We start from the raw sequence: 17,464 nt of genomic DNA, 5'->3' as shown, positions 1-17,464 counted from the left end.
TGAGTCCTTCCATCCATCCTGGGCTGTGTGCATCCCATGGGCAGCGGTGGGGGCACTGTGTTGTGGGACTGAGCCCATCTCAGCCCTTTTCCCCATCCCCTGCTCCTCCATCACAGCCCCCATGAAGCACAATATGGTGTAACACCAGCTGTCAGCAGCACAGGAGAAGGGCCACGTCCTGCAGCACAGCAGAGCATGCTCCTAGGGCTGCTGAGCAGATCCTGTAGCAGCAGCTGCCCCTGCAGAAGCAGCACACAGCCCCTGATCCTGACAGGAGATTCTGACAGGGGAATGAATGAAGTATTGCGAGCCAAGCGTATGACAGTTGTAGGTGTGAATGTGCAGAGAAACATACCTCTTGGGAACTGAATAGCCAACAAGTCCCTCTCTCCATCTCCAGCCAGCACCAGCCCCTTCTGCTGGTTAGGAAAATGGTGGGACGCGGGGCTGGGGCTGAATGCCGCCATGCGGAGCACACGGCCCCACTGCCCACACTCATTTCTGTGCAGGAGGTGCACGTGGGTTTGGTGTGGCCTGGGGAAACATGATGTGGTTGGGTCCCAAGGCTCATTGTGCACTGCAGGCACTGCAGGGTGCTGCCGGTACCAGAGCTGATGGTGCCACAAGCACAGCTCTGTTCTGCCTCCTTCACTTTGGGGCATGGTTGGATTTTTCCTCTGTGGGTGGAAGTGGCAGAGGCACTGTCCCCTGCATGGCACGTTTGGCAGATGCTGTTGGCAGCATGGGGTTCCCCCACTCCTCTCCCATCCCTGTGCTGAGGCACTGAATCAGCTTTCTGCAATAGCAGCAATCAGCCTTTTTCCCAAAGAACTCCCACCAGCTCTTTTGTAACTTGAAAGAACGCTGTTTTCTGGGCACCATGGCTTTGTGGGGATGCAGGGGGGCATGAGGCGTCCTGGGGTGACATGCAGCAGGACCCCTGTGTGCTTCAAGAGCCCATCTCCCTCTTCCCCACTAACACAGCTGGCCTGTTGGCCCTGGGTTTGTCACTAAAAGGAGGGGTGTGACAGCCCTGCTGCCTGCCTGCTCACTGGGCATCACAAGGGTCAGTGTGGGGGAACTTTGTATGGAGAGCCCCACCACCCCCCTCACTTGAGGCTGTAGTGATTCCAGGGCTGCAGTGCCCTGCTTGGCAGCACCTGAGAAGGGTGCAGCCCTGCCCTAATGCCACGTTGGGGTCCCCCCCTGGCTGGAGCTCGGCCTGGCTGATCTCTCTACCCTTAGGAAGCCTGCGTTTCCCCAAGGATGCTCACACTGTCGCACCCCATAAATTTCCAGTGAGCTGTTGAGAGAGCAGAGGCTGCCTCACTGCTGCTGCAGGGGGTACACAGCCCTCTGGCTCCTCACAAACCTTTCCCAAGAGCCTTTCCTTGGGGGATGCAAATGATGCATTGTATTTTTCCCTTTAATTCCCAGCCTAATGCAAACCATTGTGGGGCTCACCCAGACCAGCACTGGGCTGTGCAGCTGAGAGTGGCCGCTTTGCATTCCCAGCGTGCTGCTTTCCTTCTCCAGTCTGCTGCTGCAAAGCTGAGGTTTATGTACTGTATGGGGGAAAAAGAAAATCAAACACAGAACACACACATGAAGATAAAAAAAAAAAAAAAAGAAGAAAAAAAAGAAAAAAAGATCCTAATGTTCCAAAACAAATGACAGTATATTTTGTACTTTGTAAAAGTGTTAATTAAAATGAAAAAGAAGGAAAAGAAAAACGGTGAAACACTGTCTGCTTTCGTACTGATCAAACCAATGGCAATAAAGCAGAGCTTGGCACTGTCTCCATAAGATGTAGTGTGCCACGTTCCCAGCCACAGGGGTTCACCCAGGTGTTCCCTGCCCCACACTGCCCCACATCAGTGGTTTTTGTCCTTCATCCAAAGGCACAAACGCTGCAGGAGGTGCTGGGGAGGGGGGGATGGGGCTCCAATTCTTATGAAAAGACGAGAACTGGAGGCATGAGTAATGTTATCCCAGCAGTCTCCTGAAAGCTCTGATTATTTTCCTCTGAGTCATTTGTTTTTGAAGGCTCCTGGAGAGAAAAGAGCTTGCAGGTGCCCAAAATATCGTTGTTTTGGGGAGCTCTGAGGCACCCAGCTGTGTGGGCACAGCCCTGCTCCAGGCCTTGTCCCGCAGTGCCTGTGGCCTATTTTAAGCCCCAACTGACAGCACAGTGGGGTTCTGGAGGGCAAATTACTCTTGCTAATCAATGCAAAAATCAAGGAGGTTGTGCTGGCGTTAATTGGAGCTGTGCCCACGTGAGGGCCCAAGCTGCACCCACCTCACTGCAAGGACCTGCAGGGCTCTCTGAAGGACAAAGTGCTGAACACCACCTCCCAGCTCCTCGCCTTTGAAAGCGGTGAATCTGTAGCTGTAAGCCCTTTGGTGGAGCAGAAGCCTTCTGTGGATGTCAGAAGTGTCAGGTGTTTACCTTGCACCATCTGCAGAGACTGCACTTCACATCAGGGCTGGCCTGTGGCAGTGCCCCATTGCTGTCAGGCACCAGAAAAATCATCAGTCACCTCCATAGCAATTTCAATAAATAGCAAATACAGTGGCAACTGGTGTTGATTCCGGGACTCCCTGCTCATCTTTGATCTTCCACGCCGGTGAATAACTTGCATGATGTAAATAATGAAGTGACAGGTGCCACGTCCACTCTAACAGCACTGGAAAGCTCTAGCCTGGATGTAATCACAGCAGCAGTGTCCACCATAAGCAAAACAAAGGACAGTAGCATTTGTCAGACCTCAGGATCCACCACTAATCCCATGGCCACTAACCATCACAGCACGGCAGAAAGGATCCATGGCCACCGTAATGAAAGTGCAAACACTCCCACTGCTGTACAACACTTCTGTTTCAGGTTAAAGACCTTGCTGGCATTTAATTAACATACAGACTCTGCAATTTATTGCACAGCAAGACTGAAACACAGCCAGGTATGACTTGGAATCAGTTCTCCAAAAGGCCCAACGCCAAAGGGCACCAGGAAACACTTGTGAAAGAGAGCTAACAGCCAGCAGTGAACCCATCCACAACCAGCAATCCTGTGATCACAGAATCACAGAATCACCCGGGTTGGAAGGGACCTCAAGGATCATGTAGTTCCAACCCCCCTGCCTAGCAGGGCCACCAAACACACACATTCAGATCAGGTTGCCCAGGACCCCGTCCAACCTGGCCTTGAACACGTCCAAGGACGGGGCATCCACAACCTCCCTGGGCAGCCCGTTCCAGGGCCTAACCACTCTCCTTGTAAAGAACTTCCCCCTAACATCCAACCTAAATCTTCCCTCCTTCAACTTGGATCCATTTCCCCTAGTCCTGCTATTGTCAGCCCTTTTGAAGAGTTTACTCCCCTCGTGGGTGTAGGTTCCCTTCAGGTATTGATAGGCTGCAATGAGGTCACCCCGCAGCCTTCTCTTCTCCAGGCTGAACAAGCCCAACTCCCTCAGCCTGTCAGCCTGTAATCTCATTCAACAGCAACAGGCACGAAGGGGGCTGTTACAAACACCCTCCTGGCAGTAGGGTTTACATTTATTTTCAATGCTTTAATACGCTTCCATGTGATAAAAGGGCATAGCTACTCCCATGAGGTCAACAAGATATGCTTGGGCAGCTCAAGCCCGATGTAAAAGGTTTAAATTAAAGCCAACTTAACAAGAATTCACACCAGTAAAGGTCCTTCACAACTGAACGTTCACTTCTGCTTTCATGCCAGCGTGGAGGTGCTTCAGCTGACAGAAGATGTTTCTTGCCACAGCCCTGTGCTCCACAGAGCTTCAGTTTAAATGAAGAGTTGCAAGACAGAGCAGCCCTCGTGGGAAGCCAAGCTCAAGAAAATTTCCATTACTACCAATACAAAGACTTTATAATTGCTTTATTAAAAACATTTGCTTGGATTTTGAAAAAAATAGTTTACAAAGTAGAGGCATCTCCTAGAGAGACATACAACAACTCTGCCTGAGGGTTGGAGTATTTCACAGCAGTTTTCCAGTTCAGTGCCTACAAGTTCTGCATCCCCTCTCCTTCAGCCTACTGGATTTCAGATGTGCTTCCTGCAAAAGCTTCTCTGCTGAGAAGGTACCAAGAAACCAAGGCTTTGCAGTAACTCTGCTTCTTGCCCAAGACTCCCTCCTCTGACATGCACTGCAGAAGTGCCAGGCTAATTCAAGAAGGCTCTTTGCAACTGAGAACAATCACAGCCCCACAGACAAGAACGATTGCTAGAACATCTAAAAGTCAAAGGCAGCAGTGTGAAGACAAAGTACTGACAAACAGTAAGTGCTGCTCATCGCCACTGCATGTAGTCAGAAGGGAGCTTTGTTTGCAGCCTACTTCCACTGTCCATCAATCTGTGCTTCCATAGCAGTGGCAATGTAGGCAGCATATGATTTATGTTTCCACAATTTCCATAAATTGTCTTATTTAGCAGTACTTTCCCCCTGCAGACAAGTTCTCACTCTCCCAGTTTAATGAATGTGTTCCTTGGATGCAGAGTCTTCAGAGTCCACAGCTGGTGGTGGATGCAGGGGACAGCTGTGCTGGACTCCAACAGCCAGAATGAGTTTTCTTCCACATAAAAACATAGTAACAGAAAAAAAGTTTTCTCTTGAGAAATAACTTGGCTCAGTCCAACACTGATGTGCCAGAGAAAGCATCCACAAATGAATGTCCTGAGCTACAGATTTCATCTCCTGCCAGTCTTCCCTGAGGGAGAGAGATGCTCTTCATCCTTGTGCCCAGAGGGACTCACCAGCTGTGGGCTGGGTGTCAGACTCTTTGGGAGCCTGCCACAAAGCTGCCAGAGCACTCCCTGCATTTCCACTCTCTTTGGGGAATGTAATTCCTTCCCGCAGCCGGGCTGGAGCGTTTCCACGATGCAGAGATGACAGCACAGCCAGGCACTGTTATGGCTGTCTCTGCTCACAGTCACCTCTTGCCTGGCTCCCTGGAGTGAGCCTTCCTTTCCAAGAAGCTCTTCGCCACGACCCTCATCTTCCAAGCACAGTGCCAAGGCTCAGCAATATCACATGAAAGATTTAACCATGCTTACCATATGATCAACTCCACATGCAACATCCACCACTTCGCCGGGTATAGTTACCTGGATCAGACACACAAGAGCAGATTGCTTCTCAAGATGAGATTTCCTACGCTGTATTTCCCATTTCTCATTCTCCCTTCTGCTTAACATACCCGTGGCTTTTGAAGGAACTTAAACCTATAAAAGTATCATCTGGAAAACCCAGAGAAAGCAAGACTGAGCACCAGAGATGCTCGTGCATTGAGCAGTGGAACATTCCTGTTCTGCCCTCACAAAGTTTTGGAAAGGCAGAAAGGGAGGCCTCACTAGCAGACAGCACAAAAACATGCCCAAACCTGAACATAACCCAGACAACAGGATGAGGATCTGCCCAAGCACCACAAGGATTAGTCTCTTCTCTCATCAGCAAGGACAGGAGAGATGTAAAAACTCAACTCTGCCTAAGGCAGTTTTTGCTCTGATGTTAGGCAGACCCAGCCCAACCACTAGTCTAGCTATGCCTCTTTCACTCGTAGTGCACTTAAAGCTCAAGGAAAGCAGAGGCTACAAATGGCAAGATGCAAGCTTTTCCTTGGAGCTAAAGGAATGCAGAGATAGCTAGCTCTAGAGCATTACAAAGATAGACAAAGAAAGACATTACAAAGAGAATGGTAACTTTGGCACAGTGATGTAGTAACATCCTGCAGGAGCCAGCTGTCAGAGGGAACAAAACCCTCAAAGTAGACTCAAAAATACCTCCACCCTGGGCAAGGCTAAACAAGGACCTTTGGAAAAGAAAGCAGTCCTACAGTCACCTCAGGTTTCCACTTCTGCCAAAATTACTTAACCAAACTATGTAACAAATGAAGTTTCTTGCCCTCATGATAACAAAGATGAACTAAAAAAATACACTCTTGGTCTTCACATCATTGTCCTTACCCTCCATGGGAAATACTGGTCTTCCATTCTTCCAATTCCCAGGCACCCTCTTAGATTCTTGCCCCATACAAAGAGTTCTCCTCTGTCTATGCAAACAAAGAATAGAAAAAAAATAATCAGGTGGAGTCATTAAAAAAAAAAAAACCCTCTATTTGTGATGTTGGCAGCTGTGGCTATGGTGCTGCTGGGAGTATAAAGAGCCCTCTATGTCACTGATAGAGATGTTGAAGAGCACTGGCCCCAAAACCACTGGGGGACACCACTTGTGTCTCGTCTCCACCTGGACACAGAGCTGTTGACCACAACCCTCCAACCCATTATTTATCCACTGAATAGTTCAGCCTTCCAATACATCTCTCTCCAATTTAGAGATAAGGATGTGGTGTGAGCCCACGTCACAGGCCTTGCACAAGTGCAGGCAGCAGCCCTTGTGGGGTAAGCAAGGCAGTGAAACCCAACGCAGTCCAACACCTGGACAGTGCTTACTGCCCAACAGGGGAGACTTCCACTGGCAACTGAGGAAAAACAAAAATCACATTCAGTTGTGTCAGGAAGTGACCATTTTTCAATCCTCCCGACATACTGAAGCATGCAGATGAGCTCCACAGAAGAGACAACCAAAACAAGTCCAGTTTAGGCAGGCTGCAGTTTGTAATGCCTCCTGGATAACAGGGGAGACCAGATACAGGCACAGCACTTCCCCAGCGCTGACAAGCAGTCAGGAATAAGCACTTCTCATTAGCAAAGCAGGGTTTTTGCTCAGCAAGCACACGGGTTTCCTGTGCTGCTGCCCTCTGCTGATCATTTTGAAGTGACCTTCACGTCCAAAGCTGCTTTTTAAGGCTGGTGTCAACACATGCATACATATCATGGCATCACATCCTAGCATACTAACTCTTCCCACCTCAGGCTGCTGATGGAATTGGTCAGAAGATGCAAGAAAGCCTGACATTCAAACTCTCAGTGTTAGCTTGTCCATCTATCACTGGAATTCTTTTTCTTCTGCAAGTGCAATTGATTTATTCTGTATGAGAAAATAAAAAACCTGCCTGGCTTTCCTGTTTGAAAAAGATTGATTATCTTCTTTTACTAGAAGAATAACACTTTCTAGAACTTATAGCTCATTTCAGAAGTGACAAGTAAGTAACAGACATGTTCACACTGAAACAGGTTTTATCATAGCAGCACCTTGATCAGAGATCACGCTGACTCCTGCAAACATGCTGCCCCTCCTGCTGCATTCCAGCGTGGTTTAAGCTTAAAGAAAGGTGGTTTTGTCTGTTAGTTAAGCTGAGAATAGCACGGCCACACGACTTCTTCATGACAACAGGACTAGAAACTTACTTGTAAGTGCTGCAAAGTGGCTGAGCCCACAGCGAACACGAGCAACACGGACATCAGGACTGAAGTCTGACCAGCCAAAAAGGCTGGGGGGGATCATCTCTGGCACTGCTGTTTCAGTTAGGTTTGGTCCTTTCCCAAGAATTCCATATCCCCAGACAAAAACACTTCCTTCTTCTGCATTACAGTAAGAAGACACTCTGTAATAAAGTCTGTGCTTGTGAAATTCATGCCATGACCAAGAGTTAATCAGATCCAAAGGGATATATTCTCCTTTCTCCCAGAGAGGTCAAACACCTTTTGAATATTCAGAAGTAATAAACAATGCATTCCCTTTATTTTTTTTCCCTAAGCTGTGTAGGCTCATCAAGCTTCACAGGCAAAACTTTTATGGGGGAAAAACGCCAACAGTGCAGGCTGGATAAAATCCTTCAGCTAGAGACTGAATATTTTATTATCACTGCTTATTCCTTTGAGGCACAGCCAAACCTTTGAGGCAGGCTAGCTGCCCTGCCTGCCATTCTCTCTTAAAAGGCAGCAGCTGGACAGCATAAGACAGAATAAGATGCTATGACTGCCAGCTTTGCTTCCTTCACGCTAGAAGCTCAAACGTCTTCACAGTAACTGCACTGTAAGTGGGAATGTCTTCATCAAGAAAATCCTTCCTCAAAGCAGTGCAACCCTTTCCCTTGCTCCTTTATTCAGGATCTTTCTTCAAGCTGTGCTCCTCACACTGCTGGCAATCCCAAGAACGTTCAGCAAGAATTTTCAGAACTCTCTGCTTTCCAGTCTGCTTCATCAAGATTTATTTATAAGTCTGACTTATAAAGGCCTGCTCCTCCTCTCAAGTGTTGCCTTACTTCTCTCCTATATCCACCTTCATTATAGGCCACCCATGTGATCAGAAAACAAGGGATCAGAAGGGATCTCTAGTTCACTCTTAAATCATAGTGTTCTCATCATCCAAGCTTTTCTCATACTGACAGAAACTCCCTGCTTCTAGAGAACAAGAAGCTGGCTTCAGTATGTTATAACCCACCCACTGCATGGCCTTGCATTAAAGAGGATGGCTGTAAAAACCAACTCACCAGTTAGCACAATGTTGCCAGTACCTCCACACGCAGCCTCCTTTATCTTCCCAATCTTGAAAGGCAAATGTCTGGGAATGTTCACCTGCATGAGGTTGCAAGAGTTCTTTCAGACAAGGTAATAAACTGGAAAACACCTCCATTTTTAATGTTTTCTATAGTTTTAGTTGCAGGCAGTACCTGCTGTTCTGTAATCTGCACATTACCTATGTGATGAGTAAAACTCCAGCTTTAGCAAAGGTGCCATTCAGCTACTCCAGACCCCTAAGCACCCAGTCAGGCAGCCACTACACTACTTCTAACAGTCATTGTCTTCAGGCCTCCCAAGCCTCAGTAATTAGCCCTACATTAATGACAGACGAGGAGTAGCATAAGAAACAAAGTGACATATTTCACTAGGGCCATGCTAACATGACTGCTTGCTCTCAGCTTTCTGCCAGGAATAGCAGAGTAGGAATGAATTCCCTGACTCCATTTCTACACCAACTCTAAGAGGAGACCATCTGTCTAATTACATCACTGCTACAACACTTGTGTCAAGTCAGCACTATATTCTTTACCCACAGAAGTTTGCTCCAACAAGCTTCTATGTGCAAAAACCTGGGAGTTGTTCAGGGCCAACTCTAAACTTACTAAGGGAGCTGGTGTAAAAACCCAGGCCCATGGCACAGAGTTCAACATTATGAAGTACATAATTAAAGAACCTAATTTCCCTGCTGTATAATACATATCTATTAACAACACCTTGATTTTAAAAGTTATTAAAACCATATACTCCCCCCACCCCCCATTTTTATTTCTTTCTACAGATCCTAAGATTGCCTCATTAAAGCATCCAGCACAAACACTAAGCTGCATCTCATTGGGTGCAAAAGCAATGGGCTGAGGAAGAGAACACAGTGTGCTCTACCCCATAACAGACAAACAAACTGGGATGAGGTAACCCAAACCTCTGCCTATCAACAGCTGGGAAACATGCTGCCCTAAAGCTATACAACCATTTCAGACACATTGGTTTCATAAACCATTGGGAAAATCAGCTTGCTAGTGGTGTTAGTTTATATTGATTTATACTGCTGTCAAAAAAAGAGCTGGGAGAAGCACTTAATTTTTAACTGCAGCCTAACAGAAACATGTGAAAACAAGGCCCCCAGGCCAACTGACCTGTGTGGTTTCTGTGACAGATGCCAACTGCAAGTATTCTGAATTTCCCCAACCAAAGAGGTCTCCCTCATCTGAAACAGCCAGACAACAGTCCCCATAGGAAGAGACTTGGATAATGTTCACTCCAGCAATGTCACCACCTAGCTTAGTTGGAACACTAGTGATATTGTAGTGTCCAAGACCTGAAAGGGGAAAAAAAAAGAGCAAGGTGATTAAGAATATTTTTCCAGCCATTCTTTAATTCCTACACCAAACACACTTCAATGGACAAGCAGCCACAAACACCAGCTCCACTAAAGAAAGCTTCCTCTCTCTGAAATACAGAACAACTTCATACAGCCATGCATGGGACACAGCCTAGGCCCTCATCTCTCTTGTCTGCATGGACTGAAGAGTTTGAGAGCACTGAACAAGCCAAGCAGATATCCTGATGGAGGCAAAGTCCCACAGCACTGTGCCTTCTGCAAAGACAGCCAGGAGTGACAGCACACTCCGCAATCATTTTGGACAACAGCAGGAGAAGTGGCAAAAGATGCTGGGAAGCCAGCAGATGATGTGACAGCTGCTTGGACAGGAGACCAGAGTGCAGACAGACCACAGTATGCCTGCGTGACAGAACTGCAGAAAGAACCCGGCTTCAGGAGCAGCAGAAGGACAAAACAGCAGGAAGGGCTCAGAGAAAGTCCTCTGCCAGCAAGAGCCACCAGAAGGGCCTGGCCAAAGATCCCATGCTAAGACAGCAGCTGCAGCCAAAGATCTCTGTTAGTCCAAAGCAAAAGACCCCGAAATGAGAATCGTGAAGCAAAGAAAGTCTGCATGGAAGCAGGGAGCTAACTTTCACATGCCACTGCCAGATAACCTCCCCTCCAGCTTCAAGCAGCAAACACATCCTCCTCAGACTGCATGCTGGGACTGACAGCACGGTATCTGGAAAATGAACTGAACTGCTGTGTCTCTGTGGCTACATAAGAGTACTGAGAACATCTGCACACAGCTGGAAACACACCAGCCCCCTTCCATCCATACATGCAAGACAAATTAAGCTCTGAATTAACAGCTTGCATTTTAGTAAATGGATGAATACAGCAAGCTGAGCTCCTACCTGTTTGTCCATCAGCTCCCCAACCGCACGCAAAGACAGCGCCTTTCTTGGTTCTAAACAGACTGTGGTCCTGCCCACACACAACCTGCACACAAACAGAAAGCCAGACCTGGTCAGGAAAAGTCACGTGTTCAGAACTGATTTACTGAAGCATTACTGGCAGACAAATTGAGCAATGAACCTCCACAGCACCCATCAGCCCAGATTTTGACCTTTCTCTGCAAATGAAAGTGCTCTACAGGCTACAAACAGCATGATACAACACAAGAAACAGCAGAGCTTTCTTTGTGGGAAGTCATGCTGCAGTTGTTTTGAGATCCAGAACAAGGCTGAGTTAACAGAAAGCCAGATTCAGCAGTGCAACATAATAACAGTAAAGAATAAATAAGAGATTTCCCTTCTCAGAATGCTACCACACAGCTGTTCTCAAATTTAGGTTTACACTGAACTGGCAATCATGTCTGCCACAGGTTTGGCACAAATTAAAGTCAAGCTCTTCAAAAATAGAGCCTAAAACTTTGCCAAACATCAACTCACAATTTAAGAGATTGAGTACCAGAAATTTTAAGCAAGCAGATGCTGCAAAAGTACAAACAGGTACCAATGACTCAATTCCCCTGAGAAAAAACCTTTGAAAAGCCTACCTCTAAGCACAATTAGGACGTGCAATGTTCTCTCTGACTGCTGACAAATACATCATCCTTGGCTTTGAGGATGCTGCACAAGCCAGAAGCAACACCTATACACAAAATACTACTGCAGCAGCACAGCCTACTACTGCTGAACTGCCCCTGTGCCTGGAAATGCTGCAGCTGTGTGAGGAACGAGCATCACAAACAGCCTTCTGCAAACCCTCAGCAGGGCCCACAGTTCACTTCTGAAATGGAAAAGACAAAATTTGAAATAAAGCAGCTCCCCTGTGACCAGGACTCCAAGGGAATTAATGAAGGTGTTTCATAGGACTGGACCCAGCACTGAGCCCAGGACAGACCACCAGATGACGGCCTCCAGCCAGACTTCACGCCACTGATCACCATGCTCTGGGCTTAGTCACTCAGCCAGTTTCCCACCCACCTTCAGATTTAGATTCAGAAGATCCTCTTACCTGGACAACTCTGCTGTCAAAATCATTCAGTTGATGAATTAAATGGCTTTCACTGGATACCATCAAATAGCAACCGAGAAGATAAAAGGCAAAGAGAGCATTTCAGAGGACTGCAACTGAAAAATGTGAAGGCAGACCTCCCTTTACCCAAAGGTCACTTTGCTGTTTGAAGAAGAGAGTCTTTCATGCTCTTATAGGATCAGAAAGCACAGTTCCACTGAACAAAAAAGGGAACTGATTTTGCATTCTCTTCTCCTAGAGAAGAACAGATGCTTTTAAAATATAACCTTTAATGGGAACTGGGGGTGGAAGTCCTCAGACACATTCCCTAGCCTGGAAAGAACACTGACAGTAGATAATACTGCAGCACCTGCATAAACACTTATGCTAACCTACAGACTAATTGAAATTAGATCCCAGAGCACAAAAAGCAGTGTTAGCATTCATTTCACTCTTATAAAAACAGGAATTCTGAACAGTACCTTGATTGTACTGTAATACCTCTGAACATTTCTAGTATCAAGGTGAAGAGCAGCTAGCTAAATTACAGCTATTGCCTTCAAACTCCACAGGCCAAGTCTCGTGGATCACAGCAATCTGCAAGACCTCTTCCATGCCCAGTGATGGAATCAGAAACTTCCAGCACATTCCCACTTAGATCACTACTCTCTTGTAAATATTTTGAGAATGCATTTGGTGGCCCATAAACACACCGTCAAGGAAATGAGCCCAGCCTCAAAGGCTGTCACAGCACAGAGGTCCAACAAAAGGATGACTCTTTTGTGATGAAATGGCACTTCTAAGACCTCCCCTCTCCCAGAAGAGCCACTTACACATCCCCTCTGAAAGGCTGAAGCAAGGACTACTGATACAGATCAACTCAGGCTATTTATGAAGGCTGCTGTTCCTCACTGTGTCCTGTGAAAATTGTCAGATATTGACTTTTTTTTCCTGTTTTATGAATGTGGTAAGAAGAATGCTTGTGTCCAGCCTGGCTTTACAGTCAGGCCTTTTGCATGATGCCTGCAGCATAAAAGCCTGCTCAAGATTAAGAACAGTATCCTTATACCACCTACAAGCTTTCCTGAAAGGTTCTTTTCATGCAACAATGCTTTTAAGGTTAACAAAGTTCCAATCATTTGGATTCTCACCTGTAAACTTCATCTTCAACAACTTTCCGACCACACTGTCCATAAGAATTGTTTCCCATGGTGAAGACTGAAAAACAATGATAAAACAGAGCAGTTTTGTTGCTGCCCAACCTCACAAAAGCTTCTTTGTAGGTACATAAGATATATTAGTAAAGCCCTCAGTATGATAGTTTAAACACAGCACTTGAAAACTGGGCAGAAGCTTCCTCCCAGCCAAATCCTCTTAAAGTCAAGTGACTGAATCCATTTCAGCCAACAATAACCAGGAGCGTTGCTGCAGCAGTACCTGGAGCCCATTGGCTGTCCTTCAGTAATTGCACAGCCCAGCCTGGCGTTGCCAAGGAGACTCAGGAACAGATCAGTGCTCCCACAGGAGTGTCACATCCACCATGCAGCTCACTGGCAATCAGCAGCACTGAAGCCACTGCTCCAGAGAGTCAGCACGGAGGCAGAACGCCAATTCACACAGCAGACCTTCTGCACAGAGACCGACTCATTCACTGCTTTTATACATGCAGCACTTGGGCTCCACAGGGAAAGTAACACAGAACTATTGGCATAGCTATGCAAAAATGAATTCAAAAACATATCTGCCCAAACAAGACAAACAGCCTGCACTTAAAGGAGGCTTGAGGCTAGGTAAACAAACCGTATTTTGCAATACTTGCAGTCAAAAAGCATCCAGCACGTTTACAGCTTCAGCCAAACAGCACGCAGAGCACAGCATGATTATCAGCTCAGGCCTCTGCTTCCTGGGAGCAATCCCACAAAGACCTGCATCACACTGACAGCGCAGGCAGTGCTCCTGGGATCTAGTTCTAGAGGACATCAGACAATCTTTCTCAAGTCTTCAATGAAAGCACAGTCAGCCTTGTTACCAGCATGAGCAACACCATACCCCCTTCGCTGTCTGTCAGGATCAGGGAATGAGCTCTGCCACAGGACACCTGCAGGACTCGAGTCTTCTGTGGCTTCTCCAGAGGTAATGGGATTGGAGATGGTTCTAAGACATATTCATAGCCTTTGGCTTAAGGAAGAGAGAGAAATAAAGTCAGTTGATTCTATGAAGGAAATTCATCGTATATTTGTTGATTATACTGTACATACACAAACAGATTCCTAGTCAATACAAAAGGAAACTTATTTTTGAAAGCCAGGATGCTAAAGAAAAGTAAAAAGGGGGGTGGTATTCATCACTGGCAGAAAAAGATTAAAAGAAATAGGGATGGCTGAAGCCATCCTGAAGAATCACTGCCTAGCCAAAAATCCACCATACATGGACAGTGAAAGTTAATAAAGTACCAGGAGGCCAGAACTGGGAAACTGAGGCTTTCAGCCACACACTCAATCATTTTGTTGAGTACGTCTGGATCACTAGAAAGCCTAACACTAAGCTCAAACTAAAGCACTCTGTACAAATGGGGATACTGCAAACAAGGTACAATAGCAGACACCACAAAAAGACAGCATGAAAGGCAAACAGAAAATCTTAGGGCTTCATATTTAAAGTACAATAAAGGCCCTTTCAGAAAATGGCACGCAAAAAAACAATAGCAAGCACAGCTCCATAAGGGATGAGAGATCTAAGGCTCAAGAAGGAAAGTGACAGGCTGTATTAGAAAAAGATTTAGTAACTTAAAGAATGTGTAATCAGTTACAGGCAACTGGGGAAAAAAATGAACAGCAGAACATAACAAGTGCTAGGCAAAAGGTTAAGGGGAGATGAAAAAGCTGTGATATCAAAGACTATAACAGGTGAAAGCAAATCCCAGAAGACTCAATACAGTGTTCTGCCCACATGTAGCAGCATTTTAACTAGCTCTCACTGCCTCAGTTAGAAGAAGAACACCTACACCTGCTCTAAGTCAGGTCTAAAGCCTACGGTCTAAGTCTATCTGTCTAAAGAGACATGGATGTCACAAAACAAAACCCCTTTTTCTCTCTGTTCCTTCCAGTTCAGCCTACTGGGATCTGTGTAATGAACTCACTATCATCACTGATGGTATCTGAAGGACATGAGAGGAAAACAAACAAGGTGGCTAAGGCAGGATAGGGTGAAGATAAAAATGTAACTTTAGCTTAGAAATAGCTGATTCTACAGCATGACATACAGCCATCTGGAAACCAGAAGGTTTAGGTTCCCTGTGAAACAGCTCTGTGGGGACACAGCATTAGAATTAGCAGCTATCAAAGCTAGGCTGCAAAACTAAGGAACAAGCAGCTTAGCCAACAGAAAACTTGTCAGTGGAAAGTTAAATGTGGAGCAGAAGCATCCTCACTGATCTGCACATCACTTTCAACAGCTCCCACAAAACAGTGTGCACTCCCTTACTTAGAAGGGCTTGAACTGCAGAACTATTTAACCTTTTTCTGGACCCTTTAGCAAAAAGAAAAATCAGCATGAAATTAAAAAAAAAAAACAAACAAACCTAGAAGACGAGAGGACACTTCTGAGACTTGAACAGTTACAGAAATAAGGCAGAGTAAGAGCTGAAACCTTGAAAAGCAAAACTGAGTGGAGGCTGCTGTCATTTTCCTGCTGCTGTTTAAGTGCACAGACTTCAGCATTCTCCACAACAGCAGTTATTTTCTGTTGGTTTGCCATTAAGTTTAATTTCTTGCCCATAACAGACACGTCATACCTTGATGAATTATGCTCTTACCGTTTATGAAGAGGAAAAACTGGTTATAATGCATTTTTTCCTAATTGTTTAAAGAATATTTTCAAACAAATGCCTTTTAAGGAAAGAAGCTCATGGTTTTTGATATCTGGTTTAGGTGGAAAGTGACAGCTTTCTCACAGAGATAATCTTCTTCATGTGTTTGAGAGTTTGGTATAAGACCAAATGTTTGAATAATGCATTTTCCTTTCAAAATTCAATTTTGTATGAAAATAAAATAAATCAACAGTGTCACAAAAAGCCAACACTGACCTTGTCAAAAAATCTCCATGTGAAAGAAAATTACTTTACAGATGCAAGGACAACAGAAGGGAGCAAACCATCTTGCCAAAATCATTTTAATAACAGGTCCATCATACTGTCTGCAGACTCAACAAAAAGGTGCTTCCATTTTAGTTATCTTTTAGGCAAGAATACAGGAACAGTGCCTAGAAAAGATCAATGGCTTCCATACCTACTTACAAACCATGGAAAAACACAGCTAAGTTCAAAAACCAAACAAACATGTAAACATGTTTGTACGGCCCTATGATCTGCATCAGAACCTCCAGCAAATTTTCTACACCTTCTCATCTGAAGTTTCGCTCATTGTGTGCACCCCACAGCGCTGCCCTGTAAGGCTTTACGACACCTCAATCCTTACTTCTGTCTCTTATGCTTCTCTGAAATCCAAGCTGGGAGTCCTTGTTCAGGCCCGTGCCCCACACTTTGGTGATGTCAGTGGTGTTAGAAGACAGCAACGTGAATCCATAACCACAGGCAGCAGAGGTTATCTTTGAAGACAAACAAAAAGTAGCATTCAGTAATAAGCACAGAAAAATGAATCACAGAATTGTTAAGGTTGGAAAAGACCATTGAGATCACCAAGTCCAACCACCAACCCAACCCCACATCCCTGTTTGGTGGCCCTGCTAGGCAGGGGGGTTGGAACTACATGATCCTTGAGGTCCCTTCCAACCCGTGTGATTCTGTGATCCCTCAAGCCACAACCCCGCAGCTCTGCAACACCTCTGGGGACGGTGACTCCACCACTGCCCCGTGCAGCTGTGCCACTCTTTCGGAGAACAAACATTTCCTGATCTCCAAGCTGAACCTCCCTCAGCACCACTTAAAGCCATCACCTCTCATCCTCTCGCAGTTACCCGGGTGCCCGACCCCCACCTCACACCTCCTTTCAGGCACTTGAGGAAGCTCAGAGAATACCTCGCTGCTCCCTGCTCCACGCTGACCCAGCCCAGCCATCACACCTGTGCTCCAGACCCCTCACAGCTCTGCCGCTCCCCTCCTCACCCGCTCCCACGGCCTCCTCACAACACAAACCCAACGCACTGACAAAGCGGTTCCCACAGCAGGAGGCGCAGGACAGCGTCTGCGTGGTGCTAAATCCCCCCGGAGGAGCCCGAAGCCTCTCCGTCTCGACACCCTCACAGCGAACGACGCGTTGACAAGGAGCTTCCCAGTCTCCAGCTCCATAGCCCGGCTCCCCGCCCACCTTCTCCTCCGTTTCCAGTCGGTAAGGCGTCGCTTGGATCCGCCGCGGCTTCTTCCAGCCCGCGTCCGGCTTCACGAAGCTGGGCACGCCCAGAGCGCCCGAGTAGGAGAAACCCCACACGAAAACCCGATCCTTCCGCTTAGCCGCCTTCCCCACGTACTGGAAGATCGGGGCGGCCTCATCGGCTTCCCGCAGCTGCCTGGCGCTCGGCGGCCCCGCGGGTTTGGCCAGGCCGCGGCGCGGAATTGGCGAAAGCCCCGCTGCTCCCGGCGCCCGCCTCACCGCCAGCGCCGCCATCTTGGCGACCTCTCACCTGCGCCGCCGGGCGCTGTGCGCATGTGCCGTACAGAGCGC

At 46.7% G+C, this 17,464-nt stretch overlaps 1 protein-coding gene across 1 annotated transcript; it reads right to left on the bottom strand.

Annotated features, from left to right (window-relative positions):
* Nucleotides 1-3,886: 3,886 nt before the first annotated feature.
* On the bottom strand, nucleotides 3,887-17,422 carry RCC1L (RCC1 like). Its single transcript, XM_042829899.1, has 11 exons — nucleotides 17,111-17,422; nucleotides 16,262-16,391; nucleotides 13,836-13,964; nucleotides 12,938-13,004; nucleotides 11,787-11,838; nucleotides 10,682-10,766; nucleotides 9,580-9,761; nucleotides 8,416-8,500; nucleotides 7,331-7,504; nucleotides 5,987-6,072; nucleotides 3,887-5,128 (listed from the first exon to the last, which is right to left on the bottom strand). The coding sequence occupies exons 1-11, from the start codon at nucleotides 17,405-17,407 to the stop codon at nucleotides 5,051-5,053; spliced, it is 1,365 nt and encodes a 454-aa protein (XP_042685833.1). The 5' UTR covers nucleotides 17,408-17,422; the 3' UTR covers nucleotides 3,887-5,050.
* Between the last annotated feature and the right edge of the window lie 42 nt (nucleotides 17,423-17,464).

The sequence above is a fragment of the Centrocercus urophasianus genome, unplaced genomic scaffold, assembly GCF_019232065.1.
Source record: "Centrocercus urophasianus isolate 14NV4802_14NV808 unplaced genomic scaffold, USGS_Curo_1.0 seq_33, whole genome shotgun sequence".
NCBI classification, from domain to species: domain Eukaryota; kingdom Metazoa; phylum Chordata; class Aves; order Galliformes; family Phasianidae; genus Centrocercus; species Centrocercus urophasianus.
This window is presented reverse-complemented; position numbering and strand designations above follow the sequence as displayed.